Source organism: Schistocerca nitens, chromosome 4 (assembly GCF_023898315.1).
Source record: "Schistocerca nitens isolate TAMUIC-IGC-003100 chromosome 4, iqSchNite1.1, whole genome shotgun sequence".
Taxonomy (NCBI): domain Eukaryota; kingdom Metazoa; phylum Arthropoda; class Insecta; order Orthoptera; family Acrididae; genus Schistocerca; species Schistocerca nitens.
The window spans coordinates 194,684,661-194,702,344 of NC_064617.1; the positions used below are offsets into that span (position 1 = coordinate 194,684,661).

A 17,684-nucleotide genomic window follows, 5' to 3' on the forward strand; every position below is an offset into this window, starting at 1 on the left:
GCTCAGAGCCATTTAAGCCTACCTGATTCTTCCTGTTAACAATGAACAGAATGACAGTGACACTGTGTAAGTCAACATATTTGCTATGAATTAGTGGAATCTGCTAGCTTTACACGTTTTGTAGGATCTTCTGTATTGGTACCCGTTTGGATGCTGTCATAGTGGTGTGACTATTCTGAATGAGTCAAACAACATGGTACAAGTTACAATGCATTGTTGATTTGTATGTTGTGTTTAGTGTAGTTATACTGTTGATTATTCAGCAATGTTTTTAATCGAACTGGAATACAGGAGTAGTGAACACCACTTCAGAACACAATAAAGGCAATCCACAGCATTCAAGAACAAGGCATCTAGATGGAAGCCAGCTTTACCAACTTATTGAAATGCAGCCAGGTACACCTAATGTTCAAAACACAATACCAGAGGAGGCAAGTTGCTACTCACCATATAGCGGAGATGCTGAGTCGCGATAGGCACAATAAAAAGATTCACACAATGCTAGCTTTTGGCCATTAAGGCCTTTGTCAGCAGTAGACACACATACACAATCACGCAAACGCAACTTGCACACATGTCTGCAGTCTCAGAGAGCTGTAGTTTCAGCTCTCTGAGACTGCAGACATGTGTGCAAGTTGCATTTTTGTGTGTGTGTGTGTGTGTGTGTGTGTGTGTGTGTGTGTGTGTGTGTGTGTGTGTCTACTGTTGACAACGGCCATCTGTGTGTGTGTGTGTGTGTGTGTGTGTGTGTGTGTGTGTGTGTGTCTACTGTTGACAACGGCCTTGATGGCCGAAAGAATTGTGTGAATCTTTTTATTGTGCCTATCGCGACTCAGCATCTCCTCTATATGGTGATTAGCAACTTTCCTTCTCTGGTATTCTTACATCCCGTCCAGGATTTTCCATTGTTTAGTGTTCAAAATACTCATCCATACCCTACAAAGCTACAACCAGTATAATATAGATATCTTTTCTTCAGGGAACTGCCAACACGAGGAACAGGCAATATATAGCTATTCTGTGGAAACGTGTTCCACCTATAAATTACAAATTTACTTGTAGCAAAGGGATTCGAAATTTCACCATCAATGATTGTCAGAGTTTCAGTGGTTAGATTATTCAGGAGGAAATGGGAGTGCTTTCTGTAAGCTTGTGTTATTTTTGCAGCTGAATTACACATGGGGAAAGGTGCACATGTTCAGTTGAGCTTGTTAGTAAAAAAAAAAAAAAAAAAAAAAACACTATTCACAAAATGGAAAAATGTGAAACAACAACTGAAAGATAATGAAATTAGAGGATTCCAAGTGAAATCCTACATTTATTCTCAGAATTCTATATTAGTATTTGAAAATAAGATATAATGTTAACATTCAACTGAACACTCATTTGAAAAACACAATAAGTGAAAATGGAGCAAAGCTTTTCCCTATTGTTAATACTGTTTCGTTTTGTAGATGAGGGGGACTACCACTCACAGGACATGGGGATTATGGACAGCTGTTGGTAGACAAAGGTGCACATGGAAATGATGGTAAATTTAGGACACTGTTGAGATTCCAAATTAAGGCAGGGAATATAACTATAAAAAAACATTTTGAAAATATGATGTGTCTGATAAAAGCATTTTGATTGAAATTATGGACACTGCTATTGGTTTAGTGTGGAAACCACTTGTTGAGAAAATTAACAAATCTAAGTTTTTCAGTGTGCTGGCAGATGAGACTGCTGATATTTATGGGACAGTACAGTTTGCACTTTGTGATCAGTATGGTGACAAAGACAAAAATGTTTACATAATATTTGAAGATTTCTTCAGATGTGTTCCTGCTTATGATCTTCATGGACTGGCTTTGGGTGATGTTTCAAAAGAAAACATTCATGATCTGAGATTAAATCTGAATGATGTTCATGGATTGAGTTTCAGTGAGACAGCAAATATAAGTGGTGTGTTTATGGAAGTACTACAAAATTCCAAGAGCCCTATCTGCAGGCAATTTACATTCATTGTGCTAACCATTCATTAAATTTAGCTCTTAGCCATTCAAGCAAGCCATTCATGCACTGTTTCTGCAGTCAAGAACTCTAGCCAACAGAAACAAAATCATCACATTCTTCAAAGCATTGCCTAAGAGGGCAAAAAGGGCTGAATGATAAAGTATTACAGGTCACACCAAAGCAACAAGAACTAGGCTTATGAACATCTGTAAGACCAGGGGTGGAAAGGCTGGCTGCAATTTCCTTGTTTGTTGAACTGTTCCCCCCTGTCATTTAATCTTTATCCAAATACACAAATCAAAAAACGTTTTGCATCACCCCAGTTCCCAGAACTCCTGAAATAGATGTTGACTGTGGATATTGTATCACAGACATAGTCCCTTTGACTGTCAGAGATGTCAGGAAACCTGCGCAAAGATGTAAACAACCATGTGTGAGCAGTGCCTATTAGACGGAGGGGGTCCAACAGTCGATCAGTTCAAGTCATTCCACCAGGAAGGAGGTACACGGCTCGTGTTGTCTGTAGTTCAACCATGCCCAGATGGTCAGTACCACGATTTGATCGCATCTGCAATGTTACTTTGTGCCAGGGAGGGCTCTCAACTAGGGAAGTGTCTCGGAGTGAACCAAAGCGATGTTGTTCAGACATGGAAGAGAGACAGGAACTGTCAATGACATGCCTTGCTCAGACCACAAAAGGGTTACTACTGCAGGGGATGACTGCTACCTATGGATTATGGTTTGGAGGAACCCTGACAGCAACGCCACCTTGTTGAATAATGTTTTTCGTGCAGCCACAGGATGTCATGTTACAACTTGAACTGTGCGCAATAGGTTGCATGATGCGCAACTTCACTCCCAATGTCCATGGCAAGGTCCACCTTTGCAACCATGACACCATGCAGTGTGGTACAGATGGGCCCAACAACATGCTGAATGGAGGGTTGACATCGCATTCTCTTCACTGATGAATGTCGCATATGCCTTCAACCAGACAATCATCGGAGACGTGTTTGGAGGCAACCCAGCCAGGCTGAATGCCTTAGACACACTGTCCAGCGAGTGCAGCAAAGGTGGTGGTTCCCTGCTGTTTTGGGGTGGCATTATGTAGGGCCAATGTACGCTGCTACTGGTCATGGAAGGTGCTGTAACGGCTGTACGATACATGAATGCCATCCTCCAATTGATAGTGCAACCATATTTGCAAGGCATTTGTCTTCATGGACAACAATTCGCGGCCCCTTCTTGTGGATGATTTCCTTCAGGATAATGACATCACTCGACTGGAGTGGCCAGCATGTTCTCCAGACATGAACCCTATCAAACATGCCTGGGATAGATTGCAAAGGGCTGTTTATGGACGACATGACCCACCAACCACTCTGAGGGATGTACGTCAAATCGCCATTGAGGAGGGGACAATCTGGACCAACAGGGCCTTGACGAACTTGTAGATAGTATGCCACGGCGAATACAGGCAAGCATCAATGCAAGTGGACGTGCTACTGGGCATTAGAGGTACCTGTGTGTACAGCAATCTGGACCACCACCTCTGAAGGTCACGCTGTATGGTGGTACAACATGCAGTATGTGACTTGCATGAGCAATAAAAAGGGCGGAAATGATGTTTATGTTGATCTCTGTTCCAATTTTCTGCACATGTTCCGGAATTCTCAGAACCAAGGTGATGCAAAACTTTTTTTCATGTGTATACAAGAAATCCCAGATACAGGAGCTTCAAGCCAAGCATTTTCATTTTTAATAGCAACAGACAAACCACCATTCTTGTTGTCAATGGCTGTAACTAGCCAGATTTTTAGCCCATGACATGGTTTAGCCAGTTTACTACAGTCAAAACAGAGGGGCCTGTATATGTGTGTGTGTATTGATCTGTGTGAGAATCTAGAAAAGAAAATGGAAGATTCTCATTCACATTTTCATATAGTGTATGAGGAGGCAGAAAGTGTGGCAGAACTTACTGGAATTAAGCTGGAGATTCCAAGGACCACGGGGAGACAAACAAAGTGCCCTTGCTTTGAGGCAGAGAGCCCTGAAAAGTACTTGAGGCCTTCAATTTTTCTTTATTTCATATGCTGTTTCATCAACCAGATCAAGGACAGATTTTTAAATCATAAAGGGATCATAAGCATATAAACTTTGCCACCAAAAAACGTATTACGAGCATCAGATGAAAACTTATGAACTACTATTGCCGCTAAATGAAATCGGTGGCCTAATGGTGCTGCCACGTCACCAGAGACTTTCTTCAACAGAATGAAGATGAGGAGTAGAAATTCCTTTAACCAGAAAGATCTTCACTTACTGCCCACTTTTTTTTTATTACATATTTAAATATGTGTAATGAAATTATTTTTCCCTGCATTCATAAAGTGCTGAAAGATTTCTGCACATTGTTGGTAACTATAGCAACACCAGAATGTTTGTTCTCAACATTACAATATTTGAAGACTTGGATAAGAAGCACAATGGGAGTAGACAGATTAAATGGACTGCTGCTTCACAAAAATATTGAAATAAAAACTGACGAAGCACCAGGTGAAATGCCTCGTCATCTTCTTCTATAAATGCAATTTTGCCATTGTTTGTGTATTAAAGTCACTATAATGTTTCTGATATATTACTTTAGTTCTGATTATCACATTTTCTCAGATTCCTCAAAAAAAAAAAAAAACGCATTTGTCTCTGAGGACAAGTGTCTGGACACCAAACTATTCCACTAAACTAACACAAACACCATACACGAAAAGCTTCAAATGGAACATAAATTACATAAATTTTGGTTTCATTCAGCATTTTAGAAATCACATAATAGGGGGAAGGTTACAGAAATAATCAATAAATTGATTAGGTTTAAGCCTCTACAGTAGGTCTGGAGGTGAAAACATTGTATGTTAAGATTTATACATTTCCTTGACTCTGATCAGCCTGTGCTTGGTATTCACTAGATTTATGAACTTTCCACATAAAAAAAAAAATCATACAACACCAGGGCACTTTATACTCGCCAAAGCAAAGGAGACCAGACAATCTAGATGACAGCTAATCTCTGCAGTGTGAAAGCATCTGGGTGCCAACAGGTACCCAGTACCTAACGGGGAAATATTTGGAGCATCAGGTGTTTAGAGATGGAATCCACCAACAGCTCTGCTGCAAAAATATGTCTGAGCAGAACTGCTTTTTTTTCGTATGTCAGAAAGTTAGATAAATTGCATTTCTTTCCTTAAACACACAAATGCTTTTCCTTTACAGACAAAGTGAAGTATTAAAGAAAGTCAGGAGCCATGAAAACTGGGCTGTCACCATATCTAAATCTGACTACACAGAAAAAAAACATTATTTTTTTTTCCATATAATAATATTACTGAACTTAACAACTTACTTAAAAATGCACTTAAAAAATGCCAATTTTTGCTTACAGACAGGGAAAATCAAAGTTGTGTAGCCATGAATCCAAGAGCACAATCGAACACATATGAAGATAAAATTCCTATAAGATCAATTGTAAACTATAGATGAAGCCCTGCTCCTCTGTTGAGTTAAAAATCAAACCAAATAATTAACAACAATTACACTTTGAAAGAAATCCATATTTTTTGAAGAGCACAACTGAACTGACTAATTAGATTAAAAATATTAACATCCTATTAGGAAGCAATTTTCTTTCATTAGATGTGGTGCACTTACATACCTGTGTTTCTCTAGATGAAACAATTAATATTCTAAAGAACAGTTTTCTGAAATACAGGAAACTTAGCCAGGTTGAAATTGTCAAACTACTCAACCTTTAGAACTAATCTTACCTTACAACTTCTTCAATTTTAATGCTAAAGCCTTTAAAAAAAATAAAGGCTTAGCCATGGGCTGTAACCTGGCAGGAAACTCCAAGTTGGAATATCAACAATGTATGTAAAAGATAAATTGTTACTTACTGTAAAGGTGACACATTAAGTTGCTGACAAGCACAATTAAGACACTTACACATTAGCTTAGGGACCACAGCTTTCATCAGAAAAAGTGGGAGAAACACACACACACACACATATATATATACAATAGAGGGAAACATTCCACGTGGAATGTTTCCCTCTATTATAACCATCTGTTTTTGCCAGTAACCAAAAATGATATATATATATATATATATATATATATATATATATATATATATATATATATATATATATATATATATATATATATATATAACAGAGGGAAACATTCCACGTGGAAAAAATATATATTTCCTGATGAGGCAACAGTTTGTTGCGAAAGCTTGAATTTTGTGTGTATATTTGTGTTTGTTTGTTTGTGTGTCTATCGACCTGCCAGCGCTTTTGTTTGGTAAGTCTCATCATCTTTCTTTCTTTATATATATATATATATATAACAAAGATGAAGTGACTTACCAAATGAAAGTGCTGGAAGGTCGACAGACACACAAACATACACACAAAATTCAAGCTTTCGCAACAAACTGTTGCCTCATCAGGAAAGAGGGAAGGAGTGGGAAAGACGAAAGGATGTGGGTTTTAAGGGAGAGGGTAAGGAGTCATTCTAATCCCGGGAGCGGAAAGACTTACCTTAGGGGGAAAAAAGGACGGGTATACACTCGCACACACACACATATCCATCCACACATATACAGACACAAGCAGACATATTTAGAGACAAAGAGTTTGGGCAGAGATGTCAGTCGAGGCAGAAGTGCAGAGGCAAAGATGTTGTTGAATGACAGGTGAGGTGTGAGTGGCGGCAACTTGAAATTAGCGGAGATTGAGGCCTGGTGGATAACGGGAAGAGAGGATATATTGAAGAGCAAGTTCCCATCTCTGGAGTTTGGATAGGTTGGTGTTAGTGGGAAGTATCCAGATAACCCGGACGGTGTAACACTGTGCCAAGATGTGCTAGCCGTGCACCAAGGCATGTTTAGCCACAGAGTGATCCTCATTACCAACAAACACTGTCTGCCTGTGTCCATTCATGCGAATGGACAGTTTGTTGCTGGTCATTCCCACATAGAATGAGTCACAGTGTAGGCAGGTCAGTTGGTAGATCACGTGGGTGCTTTCACACGTGGCTCTGCCTTTGATCGTGTACACCCTCCGGGTTACAGGACTGGAGTAGCTGGTGGTGGGAGGGTGCATGGGACAGGTTTTACACCGGGGGCGGTTACAAGGGTAGGAGCCAGAGGGTAGGGAAGGTGGTTTGGGGATTTCATAGGGATGAACTAAGAGGTTACGAAGGTTAGGTGGACGGCGGAAAGACACTCTTGGTGGAGTGGGGAGGATTTCATGAAGGATGGATTCGTCTTTCCCTCTCCTTCCCTCTTTCCTGATGCGGCAACAGTTTGTTGCGAAAGCTTGAATTTTGTGTGTATGTTTGTGTTTGTATGTGTGTCTGTCGACTTGCCAGCACTTTCATTTGGTAAGTCACATTATCTTTGTTTTTAGATATATTTTTCCTACGTGAAATGTTTCCCTCTACTAGAGGGAAACATTCCACGTGGGAAAAATATATCTGAAAACAAAGCTGATGTGACTTACCAAACGAAAGCGCTGGCAGGTCGATAGACACACAAACATACACACAAAATTCAACCTTTCGCAACCAATGGTTGCTTCATCAGGAAAGAGGGAAGGAGAGGGAAAGACGAAAGGATGTGGGTTTTAAGGGAGAGGGTAAGGAGTCATTCCAATCCCGGGAGCGGAAAGACTTACCTTAGGGGGTAAAAAGGACAGGTATACACTCGCACACACACCCATATCCATCCGCACATACACAGACACAAGCAGACATTTGTGAAGGCCAAGAGTGTGGGCAGAGATGTCAGTCAAGGCGGAAGTACAGAGGCAAAGATGTTGTTGAAAGACAGGTGAGGTATGAGTGGCAGCAACTTGAAATTAGCAGAGGTTGAGGCCTGGTGGATAACGAGAAGAGAGGATATACCGAAGAGCAAGTTCCCATCTCTGGAGTTCTGACAGGTTGGTGTTAGTGGGAAGTATCCAGATAACCTGGATGGCGTAACACTGTGCCAAGATGTGCTGGCCGTGTACCAAGGCATGTTTAGCCACAGGGTGATCCTCATTACCAACAAACACTGTCTGCCTGTGTCCATTCATGCGAATGGACAGTTTGTTGCTGGTCACTCCCGCATAGAAAGCTTCACAGTGAAGGCAGGTCAATTGGTAAATCACGTGGGTGCTTTCACACGTGGCTCTGCCTTTGATCGTGTACACCTTCCGGGTTACAGGACTGGAGTAGGTGGTGGTGGGAGGGTGCATGTGAAACAATCAAACGGTCCCTTCCCTACAGCCTAGGTCTTCGTGGCAAATGAATCTGCTTCAGATTCACACCAGATTACACCAACAACCTGAAAACAGCTTTCGCATCCCGCAACTACCCTCCCGACCTGGTACAGAAGCAAATAACCAGAGCCACTTCCTCATCCCCTCAAACCCAGAACCTCCCACAGAAGAACCACAAAAGTGCCCCACTTGTGACAGGATACTTTCCGCGACTGGATCAGACTCTGAATGTGGCTCTCCAGCAGGGATACGACTTCCTCAAATCCTGCCCTGAAATGAGATCCATCCTTCATGAAATCCTCCCCACTCCACCAAGAGTGTCTTTCCACCGTCCACCTAACCTTCGTAACCTCTTAGTTCATCCCTATGAAATCCCCAAACCACCTTCCCTACCCTCTGGCTCCTACCCTTGTAACCACCCCCGGTGTAAAACCTGTCCCATGCACCCTCCCACCACCACCTACTCCAGTTCAAAAATGGCTCTGAGCACTATGGGACTTAACTTCTGTGCTCATCAGTCCCCTAGAACTTAGAACTACTTAAACCTAACTAACCTAAGGACATCACACACATCCATGCCCGAGGCAGGATTCGAACCTGCAACCGTAGCAGTCGCGCGGTTCCGGGCTGAGTGCCTTAACCGCGAGACCACTGCGGCCGGTCCACCTACTCCAGTCCTGTAACCCAGAAGGTGTACACGATCAAAGGCAGAGCCACATGTGAAAGCACCCACGTGATTTACCAACTGACCTGCCTACACTGTGAAGCTTTCTATGCAGGAGTGACCAGCAGGACACAGGCAGACAGTGTTTGTTGGTAATGAGGATCACCCTGTGGCTAAACATGCCTTGGTGCACGGCCAGCACATCTTGGCACAGTGTTACGCCATCCAGGTTATCTGGATACTTCCCACTAACACCAACCTGTCAGAACTCCAGAGATGGGAACTTGCTCTTCAGTATATCCTCTCTTCTCGTTATCCACCAGGCCTCAACCTCTGCTAATTTCAAGTTGCTGCCACTCATACCTCACCTGTCTTTCAACAACATCTTTGCCTCTGTACTTCCGCCTTGACTGACATCTCTGCCCACACTCTTGGCCTTCACAAATGTCTGCTTGTGTCTGTGTATGTGCGGATGGATATGGGTGTGTGTGCGAGTGTATACCTGTCCTTTTTCCCCCCTAAGGTAAGTCTTTCCGCTCCTGGGATTGGAATGACTCCTTACCCTCTCCCTTAAAACCCACATCCTTTCGTCTTTCCCTCTCCTTCCCTCTTTCCTGATGAGGCAACAGTTTGTTGCGAAAGCTTGAATTTTGTGTGTATGTTTGTGTTTGTTTGTGTGTCTGTCGACCTGCCAGCACTTTCATTTGGTAAGTAACATCATCTTTGTTTTTAGATATATTTTTCCTACGTGGAATGTTTCCCTCTATTATATATATATATATATATATATATATATATATATAAGCAAACACACCTCGCACACACATGACCAGCAGACATATGTTAAATATGTCTGCTTGTGAGATGTCTGCTTGTGTCTGTATATGTGTGGATGGATATGTGTGTGTGTGTGCGAGTGTATACCCGTCCGTTTTTCCCCCTAAGGTAAGTCTTTCCGCTCCCGGGATTGGAATGACTCCTTACCTTCTCCCTTAAAACCCACATCCTTTCGTCTTTCCCTCTCCTTCCCTCTTTCCTGATGAGGCAACAGTTTGTTGCGAAAGCTTGAATTTTGTGTGTATGTTTGTGTTCGTTTGTGTGTCTGTCGACCTGCCAGCACTTTCATTTGGTAAGTCACATCATCTTTGTTTTTAGATATATTTTTCCTACGTGGAATGTTTCCCTCTATTATATATATATATATATATATATATATATATATATATATATATATATATATATATATATATACAAGCAAACACACCTCGCACACACATGACCAGCAGCTCGAACCAGAATGCAAATGTCTCATGGAATGGAAGCAACAATCTGGAGCAAGCGGGGATGGGGAAGAGACAGCAGGGTGGGAGAGAGAAGAGAGCTCTCTGGCAGAGCGTGCAGGGATGACTGCAAACAGGCACAGAGTTGGGAGGCTGTTGGGCAGAGATGTGGGGAGGGGGAATGGAGCAAAAAAAGAGAGGAGTGGAGAAAGATGGGTGGCTGCATTGGTAGAGGGTGGCACAAAAAGAGGGTGGGAAACAAGAACAGGGAGAAGGATGCCCATGGTTGAGCTGCAGATTTGTTTGTATACTTTCCCTTCAATGGAGAAATAGTTGTGAATTAGGATATAGTGAGTAAGGTGTATGAGGAATAAGGCAGTGGGTTTGGAGTCTGAAGGACATTGGTAAAGATAGTGTTCAGTAACGGTAAGACCACAGCCATGAAGGATGCCTGTTAGTGTATAGGGAGGTGGTATTAACAATGATGAGTAGGGATCAAGGAGGTTAAGGGCTGGAGAGGGTAGAGAATCAGTGGAGGAAGTTGTTGATATCTTTGATGTGGGAGGCTAGATTATGGGCAGTTAGTAGGAGGTGTTGGTCATTGAGGGCCGAAATTCTTTCAGTGGGACCAGAATAGCCTCTCTTTCCTATCACCTTGTCAGTATTCTTTTCTCCCACCATCTGCCACTGCACTCACTCGTCTACCCAGCTATTCTCCTTTTTTTGCTCCGTTGCCCCTCCCCACCTTTTTGCCTCACAGCCTTCAAACTCTGTGCCTGCTGGCAGTCTAGACCCAGCACACTCTGTCAGACAGCGCTCTTCTCTTCTCCTCTCGTGCCTGTACACTGCACACTGCTATCCCTTCCCCCTCCCCACCCTCTCCATATTGCTGCTTCCATTCTGCATGACAGTTGCATTCCAGTCTAACCTGCTGGAGATGACAGTCGTGTGCATGAGGTGTGCCTGCTCTTTGTGTGTGTGTGTGTGTGTGTGTGTGTGTGTGTGTGTGTGTGTTTTTCTCTTTCTTTTTCTGATAAAGCTGTGGCTGAAAGCTGATGTGTAAGAGTTTTTTAATTGTGCCTGACTACAACTTATCATGTCATGTTTATGGTAAATAGCAGTCTATCTTTTCCCCACATTGTTGTTTTTCCTTGATCATACAGAAAAAAGCTCCTCAAAGAGCAACCAATGCTACTTAATAAAATAATGTATACTGAAGCACCAAATACACTGATATAGGCACGCGTATTCAAATACAGAGATATGTAAACAGGCAGAATACGGCACTGCAGTTGGCAACGCCTGTATAAGACAACAAGTGTCTGGCACATTTGTTAGATTGGTTACTGCTGCTATAATGGCAAGTTATCAAGACTTAAGTGAGTTTGAACACGGTGTTAGAATCGGCGCATGAGCAGCGGGTCGTAGCATCTCCAAGGTAGCAATGGCGTGGGGATTTTCCCGTACGACCATTTCACAAGCATACCATGAATATGGTATGGAGAGCTGCATCAAACCAGTCTCAGGACTGAAGACCACAACAACAACAACCATGAATATCAGGAGCCCAGTAAAACATCAAATCTCCAACATCGCTGTGGCCAGGAAAAGATCCTGCAAGAATGGGACCAATGACGATTGAAGAGAATCAGTCAGCCTGACAGAAGTGCAACCCTTCCACAAATTGATGCAGATTTATGTGCTGGCCCATCAACAAGTGTCAGCGTGCAAACCATTCAATACAACATCATCAGTATGGGCTTTCGGAGCCGAAGGCCCACTCGCGTATTCTTGATGACTGCGTGACGCAAAGCTTTATGTCTTGCCTGGGCCTGCCAACACTGGCATTGGACTATTGATGACTGGAAACATGTTGTCTGGTGAGACAAGTCTCGTTTCAAATTGTATCAAGTGGATGGTTGTGTATGAGTATGGAGACAACCTCATGAATCCATGGACCCTGTGTATCAGCAGGGGACTGTTCAAGCTGGTGAACTTCACACAAATATGCATTTCAACATGGGGCATGAAAAACTGAAAGGTATAAACGTTTTTTCTGAGAACCAATTACATCTTATGGGAGAATTCACAATACCTCATGTCATCCTACAACACATAAAAAAAAGCATTTTTCATGCCATGGTACACAGAACAATCTGCTTATCACTGTCTGATAAGAACATTGAATAGAGCTAAATACATTGCAATATATAGCCAAAGAAAAGGGATGCAACACTGATTTAGTTGAGAAACTCTATAGAGATAAGAAAAATAAGCTCTATAAGATAAATAAGAGAGAAATAACAAAATGTTTCAAATGAGGTATGTCCTGCTCACTATTCTTTCCACCCCTCCCACAGTGCTATTCTGCCATCCATTGAACCTACACAATATACTCATCCATCCCTACACAATCCCATCTCCCAACCCCTTACTGCATGGCTCATGTCTCTAATAGACCTAGGTGCAAGACCTGCCCCATACATCCTCCCACCACCACCTAGTCCAGTCCTGTCACAAACATCACCTATACCATCAAAGGCAGTGCTACCTGTGAAACCAGTCATGTGATCTACAAGCTAAGCTGCAACCACTGTGCTGCATTCTATATGGGCATGACAACCAACAAGCCGTCTGTCCACATGAGTGGCCACTGACAAACTGTGGCCAAGAAACAATTGGACCACCCTGTTGCTGAGCATGCTGCCCAACATGACAGCCTTCATTTCAATGACTACCCCAGCAGCACTTCACTGTCCCCCACTCCTACCCTACTATCCCTCCTCCTTCCTGCCCCAGCTCCCTCCTTACCCCCAGCCAGTTGCCACTTCCATCAACCAAGGCCTCGCTGGCCGAAAACTTATTTGTGACTTTTTGTTGTGCCTATCTATGACTTAACATCTCCACTATATGGGGAGTAGGAACTTTTCTTTTCATAATACTGTTACATTCCATCCTGGATTTTCCATTGTTTGATTAAGAGAGAAATAACATTAATAAACAAGGAGAATAAAAAGAAGCAAAAATATGCAGTCTTACTACATACCACACAAATCTCTAAAGAAATTAGCTACATTTTTCATAAAACAAGAATAAAAATTGATGTTCAGACAAGTAATACAATGCTTTCCAAATATAGGACATAAATCTGACCCGACATCCCACTGCCACCAATAAGGTTGGGTTGTTTTGGGGGGGAAGAGACCAAACAGTGAGGTCATCAGTCTCATCGGATTAGTGAAGGTCAGGGAAGGAAGTTGACCATGCCCTTTCAAAGAAACCGTTCCGGCATTTGCCTTGAGCGATCTAGGGAAATCACGGAAAACCTAAATCAGGATGGCCGGACACGAGATTGAACCGTCGTCCTCCCGAATGCGAGTCCAGTGTGCTAACCACTGCGCCACCTCGCTCGGTCCACCAATAGGGCATATATAAAGTACAGTGCAGGGATTACAATAAATTCTGCATAGGACAAACAGGAAGAAACATATGTACATGACTTAAAGAACATTGTAACACTGATAAAAGCAACCCTTTGATATTTGCTGCTCATTTAAGGGACAAAAAGCATGTAGTAGACAAAATAAAACAGTGTTTCTGTTCTACACAAAACAGAGGAGGGTAGATGTGTGGATCTCATGGAAGACATTGATTTTTTTTCATGTGGATCTCACAGAAGAAACTGAATTTTTTCAGATTATGCTAAAGATTAAATGAACAATTGAACTGAAAAACAAAAATACGTTGAACATTTTTGTGATATTGTATTATAATGATAATACTGGTCAAAACAGAAATGTTTTGCCATTTGATGTTACATATTCTTTGGATAACTGTGTAATGGGCACTCCATGCATCTGCTTTTACATAAGTGTTATATTTTGACAACTGTTTTATGAGATGTGTGTGACACCTGTTATTAACAAAACTTTTAAGATATTGTGTATATCTTACCACAATGTGTGTTGTATATTGTATATATCTTACTGAAATTATCAATTTTTTGCCCATGAAACTTGTCCTTTGTCCATAATGTTGTACAACAGGTACTGGAAAATTGTACCTGACTGAAATCAGTAATACATTCAAAACTAAATAATTCAGCAATTTGACGTGTACAATATGTCACTTCTGTGGCACTAACTCAGCTGGTTGGTCAGGGTATTGTACAAGGAATTTGTCATGAACTGCTTACTTCAATAGTAAACTGAAATCAGGAAATGGGGATGTTCTTGAAATTTGAAAATGGCTGTGTATTCAGTAGGCTTGTTGGGGCATGGCAACAGCCTGACCACTGTTTTCAGTAGGCTTGTTGTGGCATGACAACAGCCTGACCACTGTTAGGAATTATTGGAACAAGTGTTCCGTTAATGAAAATATAACAGATGAAAAATGTAGTGACAGTTTCTAACAGCAGTGACTTCCAGTCTGCATGTGATGAAGTGCAAAACTGATTTCGAAGAAATGAACCACTGGGCAGTTGTAGACAATGAGGAACTGATTTCAGAGATCATAGCTGACAAAGGCATTATTAATCAAAATATCCACGGGTGTACTGCCGGTCTACAGTGTCCAACGGGCACAATATTTCGGCGATCATACATGTCGCCATCATCAGGTGAACTGACAGACTGAGCTCCTGTGAATGTGCCGGCACGGAGATCCGTACACTATGGCTGCTCAGGGGGAACTGGGTTCGGTCATGGCGGCGGCCGATTTAAATACCCTCCGCCCGCGGCGCGCTCACCTCGTCGTCCGCGCCCTGCGCCACAGTCGCGCGGTGGAACAGATTGCGACGGCATCTGAGATGACGTCGGTGTGATGGCTCTGTCCGCCATGGTCGTCACAACTATACATTTGCTCGATTTACTCTTGATTAACCCAATTGCTGGTTCCCAAGCCTTGCTAAGATTATAGCCACAGTCACGGTTTATGAGGTTGTCATTGGTGCGAATTTTGATGGCCTCTCTAACAACGCTGTCCCAGTACCTCGACGTCTGTACCAGAATCCTCGTGCATTCATACTCCAAAGCGTGATTTTCCGACAAACAATGTTCAGCGACCGCCGACTTGCTTGGATACATCAGTCGAGTGTGCCTCTGGTGTTCACGGCATCGATCCTCGACGGTACGCATCGTCTGACCAATATACGACTTGTCGTATATTGGTCAGATGATGCATACCGTCGAGGATTGATGCCGTGAACACCAGAGGCACACTCGACTGATGTATCCAAGCAAGTCGGCGGTCGCTGAACATTGTTTGTCGGAAAATCACGCTTTGGAGTATGAATGCACGAGGATTCTGGTACAGACGTCGAGGTACTGGGACAGCGTATATTGGTCAGATGATGCATACCGTCGAGGATCGATGCCGTGAACACCAGAGGCACACTCGACTGATGTATCCAAGCAAGTCGGCGGTCGCTGAACATTGTTTGTCGGAAAATCACGCTATGGAGTATGAACGCACGAGGATTCTGGTACAGACGTCGAGGTACTGGGACAGCATTGTTAGAGAGGCCATCGAAATTCGCACCAATGACAACCTCATAAACCGTGACTGTGGCTATAATCTTAGCAAGGTCTGGGAACCAGCAGTTGGGTTAATCAAGAGTAAATCAAGCAAATGTATAGTTGTGACGACCATGGCAGACAGAGCCATCACACCAACGTCATCTCAGACGCCGTCGCAATCTGTTCCACCGCGCGACCGTGGCGCGGGGCGCGGACGGCAAGGTGAGCGCACTGCGGGCGGAGCGTATTTAAATCGGCTGCCGCCGCAACCGAACCCAATTCCCCCTGAGCAGCCATAGTGTACGGATCTCCGTGCTGGCACGTTCACAGGAGCTCAGTCCGTCAGTTCACCTGATGATGGCGACATGTATGATCGCCGAAATATTGTGCCCATTGGACACCGTAGACCGGCAGTACACCCATGGATATTTTGATTATCAAATACGCCAGGTGAAACTCAAGAATCACAAAGACATTATTGATTCTGTGTGAAATAAGAATGGTAAACAATCAAAGCTGAAAATGATGAAGAAGAAGAAAGTGCAGAAGACAGTTCCAGTACACATGAAATATTGGATAATATAAACAAAAGTTCTTGCATTGATGGACAGACTAAGTGAACCAAACCACATGCAGTTATTGCACCTCATGAACATAAAATAAAATTCACAAAAGAAAATATGTGAATGATTCACCAAAAGAAGCTAATTGACTTATTTAAAGTAGTGGTAAAATGACCCTACAGTTACTTGTAGATAGTGTTCTAAATAGTCATGTGTTTTTTATGCCACATTGCAGTGCAGTATTTTACTGTGAACTACTACAGTGTTATTGTTTGGCCGCAACTTCAGTGAATTTTATCTAATTGCTATATTTGTAAGTTTTTTAATTTTTTTACTTCTAATGTTCTTTAAATTTAAATACTGTAGAATATAATATAGCAATACGTGCTTTTCCAACCTGTCATGATTTATTCGCAGTTTCATAGCTCTCTCTCAATATATTGTGGTTATACAATATGGATAGGGTAAAGCAACTGCATTATATCGTTCTTACACTATAAGGAATAGGAGCAAAGTATTAAAGAAAAAGGTGAGAAAAGGAATCACTGGACAAAGCAAAAGCATGCATGAGAAATATCATAGGTGTGAAATTTCAAGACAAGTGGATTCTCCATTACACAAAGGAGGGGAAGAGATTTTAGGAAGTGAGACTATTTAAGAATATCACCATGGATATTGAATCAAGGAGAAGACTGCAACACTGGATGTGAAGGAAGTGAATCAAGCTTTATGTGGTATTTCTATTTTATTTGAGTTCCCCATGAGAAAATGTTTTTTTCATTCACTTATTTGATGTAAACTTGTGCTTACAGTAAGCTTTGAATCACACTGACACAGATAGATCTCTGACATACCTTTTGTGAAGGAAGCAACCAGTGAACTGCAGGACTAAGAAATGCTCTGTCAACATCGGCTACCCGTGTTGCTCCAGTGATGAAACTTGTTATTATTCCCACAAACAGGGCAGTGGCACACCCAACCAATGTATACCACATATATGAAAGCTGGTACAACACAAAAGCTTCAGACCTACAGAAACAATACACATTTGAATATTAAGTGTTGTTATGTAACATTCTCTTACTTTTAATTGTATGTACAGTATCGGTTACTCTGAGCATAGAATAACTGCAATGGAAAATATACCAGATTTCCAATGTTTAGCTGATTTGTGTTTTTTGATACATTTGCCTGAGATAAATGTTTAGATGTGTTAAATACACCAACAAAAATCATAATAGATGCTTTGTATCCACATTTCATTACAATTACTTGTTTTCAGCAGATAGGCAGTTCAGAACATTGATTACAGCATTTTCATGACCTTTCACTTCATAGAC

At 42.1% G+C, this 17,684-nt stretch overlaps 1 protein-coding gene across 1 annotated transcript in view; it reads right to left on the reverse strand.

Moving 5' to 3' along the window:
- The window catches only part of LOC126252801 (sodium-coupled monocarboxylate transporter 2-like), a 205,278-nt gene that overhangs the window by 3,649 nt on the left and 183,945 nt on the right, over window positions 1-17,684 (reverse strand). Inside the window, exon 14 of the mRNA XM_049953736.1 lies at window positions 17,199-17,373. Coding sequence (XP_049809693.1) covers window positions 17,199-17,373 — 175 coding nt within the window. The remainder of the gene's footprint in view (window positions 1-17,198; window positions 17,374-17,684) is intronic.